At 36.4% G+C, this 6,244-nt stretch overlaps 1 protein-coding gene across 7 annotated transcripts in view; it reads right to left on the reverse strand.

Annotated features, from left to right (window-relative positions):
- MAPK14 (mitogen-activated protein kinase 14) overlaps positions 1 to 6,244 on the reverse strand; it is an 83,179-nt gene that overhangs the window by 30,190 nt on the left and 46,745 nt on the right. For 6 of the 7 annotated variants that reach the window (XM_017522616.2, XM_017522615.2, XM_017522619.2 and 3 more), the window contains 5 exons: positions 4,568 to 4,679; positions 3,828 to 3,857; positions 3,454 to 3,501; positions 1,915 to 2,029; positions 1,280 to 1,351 (listed from right to left, as the gene is read on the reverse strand). In XM_017522616.2, the coding sequence (XP_017378105.1) occupies positions 1,280 to 1,351; positions 1,915 to 2,029; positions 3,454 to 3,501; positions 3,828 to 3,857; positions 4,568 to 4,679 (377 nt within the window). The remainder of the gene's footprint in view (positions 1 to 1,279; positions 1,352 to 1,914; positions 2,030 to 3,453; positions 3,502 to 3,827; positions 3,858 to 4,567; positions 4,680 to 6,244) is intronic. The other variant, XM_017522617.2, reaches the window with a different exon arrangement.

A 6,244-nucleotide genomic window follows, 5' to 3' on the forward strand; every position in this document is an offset into this window, starting at 1 on the left:
ACACACACACACACACACACACACACACACCAAATTTCTGAGAAACAGATATAAGGTGAATGGAGCAAAGGACAAAGGAGAAATACTAGGTATTAAACTAACTTAAAATCCAGAGGTAGGGAGTAATAAGGTAAGCTAAGTACAGGGAGCCTGAAGTACAGGGAGTCTGTATCAATGTAGTAACATTCAGAGAGAAAGAAACAGCTTTACCTGAGAAAAGAGGTTTTTTTCAGTTCATAATGAAAGTACATTCTCTGTGGCAAAAGATAGAACACAGGGGTAGGTATTATGGACATCATAGTCATTACAGAAGTATATCCCAAACTGTGAGCAAGTGAACTGACATTCTAGTTTATAAACTCAATGAGTTTATTTAGGTAAGGGACTAAAACGGCTTTTAGATCTCTAGGCATAATAGATCGGAGGTAATTGTAGCATGTCTAGTAGCCCAAACAAAACCACTTGGAGGCTAGTTAACTCAATTATATTTAAAAAAAAAATCCCCAAAACTAATTCTAGACAAATGTTTTAGCATTCTTTCTTACCTAAACATCTTCCATAAGTAGAACTGATGAGAGTTCCAATAAATCACATTTTCATGACATTATTACTAAACCATGAAACAAGCATACCACAGATAGAAAAGGAGCTAAAATAAAGGGGCTATAATAAACCATAAACTAGACGGTAAGTCTGGGAGTAAATTAATTGGTTTGACTGCAATCTGAGATAAAGTTGTGCTGCGAAAAAAAAAAAGCACATGACAGGGTAACCTTGTCACTTCTTGCTTTTACTATTTGTTGTCAAACAACAAACATAACAAATAAACTGTATATCATTGCAGGTACCAAATATAGCCTTTTTAATACACAAAGCAAACATAATAGCAAGACACCCTTTAATTATAAATGGGTATCTTGTACTCATTAAGTGTTTATATAAGTAAACTAAACCTGTCATTGGGATCCAGAGCTTTTCATGAGTATGCTCAGGTCTCAGAACCACTGTGGGATGATTAATAAGGGTTTGTTGCAAAAAGACGACAGATTTGAAGCGTTTTTCAGCTTATGAGGAATTTTTTCCAACTCATGAAAGTAAACTGAAGCCTCTTTCTTGGCAAGGCAAGCTACTCAGTAAGAAGGAAGACCTCATAACGTATTATCTGGACTATGAAAGCAAAAAACGGAGAGCCTTCCCTAGAGATAAGTAAAAGGAGTATATATCCATGGACACTGGAATACAAATAAGAAACAAGAATCCAAAACTTTTTAAAGGATACGGTCTGTGCCAGGAAACAATGTTCTTCCAGTCAACAGCTCAGCCATTATGCATCCCACTGACCAAATATCAACTGGCAATATTAAAGAGAAATAAAAGTACATGCAATGTCACTGTTAGTATACTTGGCAACAAATAAAACCACTACTGGGAGTGAAATATTCAAATTACTATTTAAAACCTCTGAGCCTCAACAATCATACTCATTTTTACAGAAATAAATGAGCTTATTAAGATCTTTGCCCCACTAAAGGGCTGTTCAAAGGTGGGGTAAGTCAAAACATACTTAAGAGAAATAAGCTGTTCAAAAAGGGGCAAAAGAGTGGTAGATTCTTCCAAGTAATATTGAGGGGTTAAAATTATGGACTCATTGTCTTCAGGTATAAGTACTCAGAGAATAAATTCAAAATCTAAATAAATAAAAACCCAATTGCTAAATCACGAGGTTTAGAAGCTGTATATAAAACCCTACTCCCCCATCTGAGCAAGTGAAATATTTTCACTTGCAGGCTTTAAAAGGATCACTGAGGGAAGAAAAGATATTTCTTTCCCCTCCTATAATCTCTACTTCTGAGAATCCCAAATGTATCCAACATAGAATTAAATAAGGCCCTAAATAACCAGTGCAAGTAATACCTGTCTGGTTGTAATGCATCCAGTTCAGCATGATCTCAGGAGCCCTATACCACCTAGTGGCTACGTAGCCTGTCATTTCATCATCTGTGTGCCGAGCCAGTCCAAAATCCAGGATCTAAAGGGCAGAAGAGGAACAGACAAGCTGTTAAGACTTATAAACAGGCAGGGGAAGACAACAACAACTGTTGCCTTTTTAAAAAGGAAAACAAGACAGCACTTTTATAAAGAGATTTCCTGCTCCATGCTTAGAGTGCATAGTAAACATACAGTGAGAACTAAAAAAACTGAAATTACAAAAAGCAAAACAAAAATGTCACTCCTTGGTATTTAATCAAGCGCAATGAGAACTTATGTCCATACAAAGGTTTGCACATGAATATTCACGGTTGCTTTACATAGCCTCAAACTCAAACTAAAGCAAATGTCCATCAGCAGGTGGATAGATTTAAAAATTCTGATATGTTCATAAAACAAAATACTATTAGCAATAAAAAAGAAAAAAACATTGATACACACAACAATACAGAATCATTACACTAAGCAAAGGCTAGACACACAACAATACACACTATATGATTCCACGTACATGAAACTCCAGAAAAGATAAACCTAATCATAGTGTTAGAAGCAGATCCATAGTCGCCTTGAGCCAGAATTAGGGGTGGAGGGGTGGGGATTCACTAGGAAGGAGCACAACAGACTTTTTATAGTTAACAGAAATGTTCTTAGCCAGGACTGGTGGCTCATGCCCGTAATCCCAGCACTTTGGGAGGCCAAGGAGGGCAGATCACAAGGTCAGGAGATCGAGACCATTCTGGCCAACATGGTGAACCCCTATCTCTACTAAAAATACAAAATTAGCTGGGTGCAGTGGCATGCCCCTGTAGTCCCAGCTACTCGGGAAGCTGAGGCAGGAGAATCACTTGAACCCGGGAGGTGGAGGTTGCCGTGAGCTGAGATCAAATCACTGCACTCCAGACCAGGCGACAGAGCAAGACTCCATCTCAAAAGAAAAAAAAAAGTTTTTTATCATAAATGTGACAGTTAAGTGGATATATAATTTTCCCAAACTGCACACAAAACGTTGCATTTTAATGTAAATTTTTTTTAAGTTAAAAAAATGAAATGGAACAAAGCAAGTTCTAGAGCTACTTGCTCTTTAGAAACAATTCACTTATCTTTTATTTGAATTATTTTGAGTGGATAGGTTTCTGCCATTTTTCCTCTTAGAAATCTATTTAATCTAGTTACCACCTCTTCAGCATTGCTTACTTGGTGTTTGACTATTATCTTCCTTTATTATGATTAATATATTAAATTTCTAATTTAACTTTATGTTAAAATAAAAACAAGTGATGCTACTTCTGATGTCACTTAGCTTACTGAGAAATGTTTTAAATTTCAAACTCTGATAATAAAAACAATATCAATTTCAGATAGTCATGGCTCATAAATCTACTCCCTATGAAAGTTTGCCTGCTTAGTCAAACATATAATCTCAAAGTAAAGCAAACAATGGCTACTGTCTCTTTATTTTACCTTCAGCTCACAGTCTTCATTCACAGCTAGATTACTAGGTTTTAGGTCCTAGGAAACAAGTACAGAGAAGACAGGATCAACTTTCTAATGCATGATCAATTCTCTTCCTACAGGAAATAATGAGGAACTAGACATAAAAGACTTCATCTAGCTATCAAAAGACAATCTCCATCCTACAGTCAAAATCTAGTCCACGTTAGCCTTACATAGAAAAAAATCTATACATCTTCTTTCTTTAATCAGTCTAAACCTAGAGAAAAGTTGCAATCAATCAACATTTCAATGGCTAAAGTAAGTTTAGATTAGGATCTTGGCTAAATGCCATTCTTCAACCCACTTCCCCAAAATAATGTAATCAAAGACACAATACATACCCTGTGAATTATGTCAGCTGAATGTATATACTGCAAAAGAGAAAAAACTCAAAAAGTTATTCCAACCTTCTATTGTCATATTATATATTTGCTGCATATTTTCCATGAATCAATGAGAACTATTAGTGTTAACAGTAAGATTAGAAATTAGCATAAGTAACTATCAGTATTGAGTACATTTACCATAACTATAATTTCCACAGCTATTGACTCCACTCATTTGAGCTTTTAATCTATTTTCTGGTTGGTACTCTGGAGCTCAACAGGACTCAAAGCGGCTAAATATCAAAGATGGTTTAATTTTAAAATACTGTTTATCTGCCTCTCCAATAAATAAATAAATTAGTCTTCCTTGAGGATTTTTAAAAAATCTCAACATTACACTGACCAGATATTAGATTACATCAATAAATTACTGTTTAGATGTAAGAATGAAGAGTCCTTATCTTTTAGATATGCATACTGAAGTATCTATGGCTGGTATTATATAATGTCTAGACTTGCTTTAAAATAATCCAGGGCTTGGGAAATACAAAAGAAACATAATTGGCCATATGTCAATAATAACTGTTGTCAATGAGTGAATATGGCAGTTTATCGTACTATGACTTTTACTTGTAATTTTGTGTGTTTGACTTTTCCATAAGAAAAGTTGTTTGCTTGTTTATTTGTTTAAGCCCTAAAAGGAGAGGAGAAAGGGAGAATTCATTTTTAAAAATTATTATTTATATTATCTGTACCTTTAGACCTCGGAGAATTTGGTAGATAAGGAACTGAACGTGGTCATCTGTAAGCTTCTGACATTTCACAATGTTGTTCAGATCTGCCCCCATGAGATGGGTCACCAGATACCTAGAAATTAGTGAAAAGTTACGTAACACTCTAGAACCCCTAAGAAAGCTCTTATCTTCACAAGACTTTTGTAATTTTTATTGTTGTTGAGATGGACTCTCACTCTGTCACCAGACTGGAGTGCAGTGGTGCGACCTTGTCTCACTGCAACCTCCACCTCCTGGGTTCAAGCAATTCTCCTGCCTCAGCCTCCCGAGTAGCTGGAACTACAGGTGTGTGCCACTAGGCTCACCTAATTTTTGTATTTTTAGTAGAGACAAAGTTTCACCATCTTGGCCAGGCTGGTCTTGAACTCCTCATCTCATGATCCACCCTGCCTCAGCCTCCCAAAGTGCTGGGATTATAGGCATTCGACACCGTGCCTGGCCTGACTTTTTTAAGTTTTTAAGGGAAGGCCACCCTTCCTTTAAAATGGTAGCTGTACCACGATGACAGTTAAAAGTTAATAACCACTCATTTTTTTGGGGGGGCGGGCACTGAGGAGGGGCACCTCATTACCTCAGTTTCAACATCACTATTCTTTTTTTTTTTAGAGACAGGGTCATGCTCTGTCATGCAGTGGTACAATCACAGTAGCTCACTGCAAGCTCAAATTCCTGGGCTCAAGTGATCCTCCCACCTTAGCCTCCTGAGTAGCTAGGACTAAAGGTGTGCACCACTACGCCCAGCTAACTTGAAAAACAATTTTTTTTTTTTTTAGCAATGGGGGTCTAACTATGTTGCCCAGGCTGGGCTCTAACTCTTGTCTCAAGTAATCCTCCCAATTCAGCTTCCCACCATTACTATTCTAACTTAACTATCTGCCATCTATTCTAAACATTTCATACTCATTCCTACTTGACATCTTTTTCCAGGTTATCTCAAGAAAAAAGAAAACAGGGTGAGCTTTGTGGCTCACACCTATAATCTCAGCACTTTGGGAGGCTAAAGTAGGAGTTTGAGATCAGCCTGGGCAACAGGGAAATCCCACCTCTATAAAAAATAAAAGAGAAAAGAAAACAACAAAAGCAAAGATAGGAATTAGAAAGATACATGTGTCAATATCAGTTTTCTTAAAAATGTTATTCTTGCATGACAAATACACAACAGTATAACTTAGTGCACAGCTAGAATAAAGTATCTTGTAGTTTTAAATCCACCACTACGTTTTTACCTCATTGTAAGCCTTCCAAGTTATAGGTTCTAAAATCGGAGTATTTTTTGATTTTCAAATTCTAATTCTTTTTCAGGAATGACTGATAAAAGGATTTTGTTCATTGACAATATTCCTGCATTTGCCACAAAGGAAGGAGGAACATGTTTTATCTGGAGGCAAGATGAGGCATTCCAGAACTTCTCCTCACAGGTGTGGTGCTAGTTATTAATCTCATATTAATCTCATCTTTATGTAGTAAGATTAGGGAATGATTACATTCAAGTCCAACAGGTTCACCACACACATTCTAGACACAATGCCTTAACCCACTCATTACTGTATTACACAGCTATGGAAACATAAAAAGTAGATCGGTACTAAAAAGGCTGAATTTTTTTTTTCTTTTTTCCTCTTTTTTTTTTTTTTTTTT

Source organism: Cebus imitator, unplaced genomic scaffold, assembly GCF_001604975.1.
Source record: "Cebus imitator isolate Cc_AM_T3 unplaced genomic scaffold, Cebus_imitator-1.0 Scaffold24, whole genome shotgun sequence".
Classification (NCBI taxonomy): Eukaryota; Metazoa; Chordata; class Mammalia; order Primates; family Cebidae; genus Cebus; species Cebus imitator.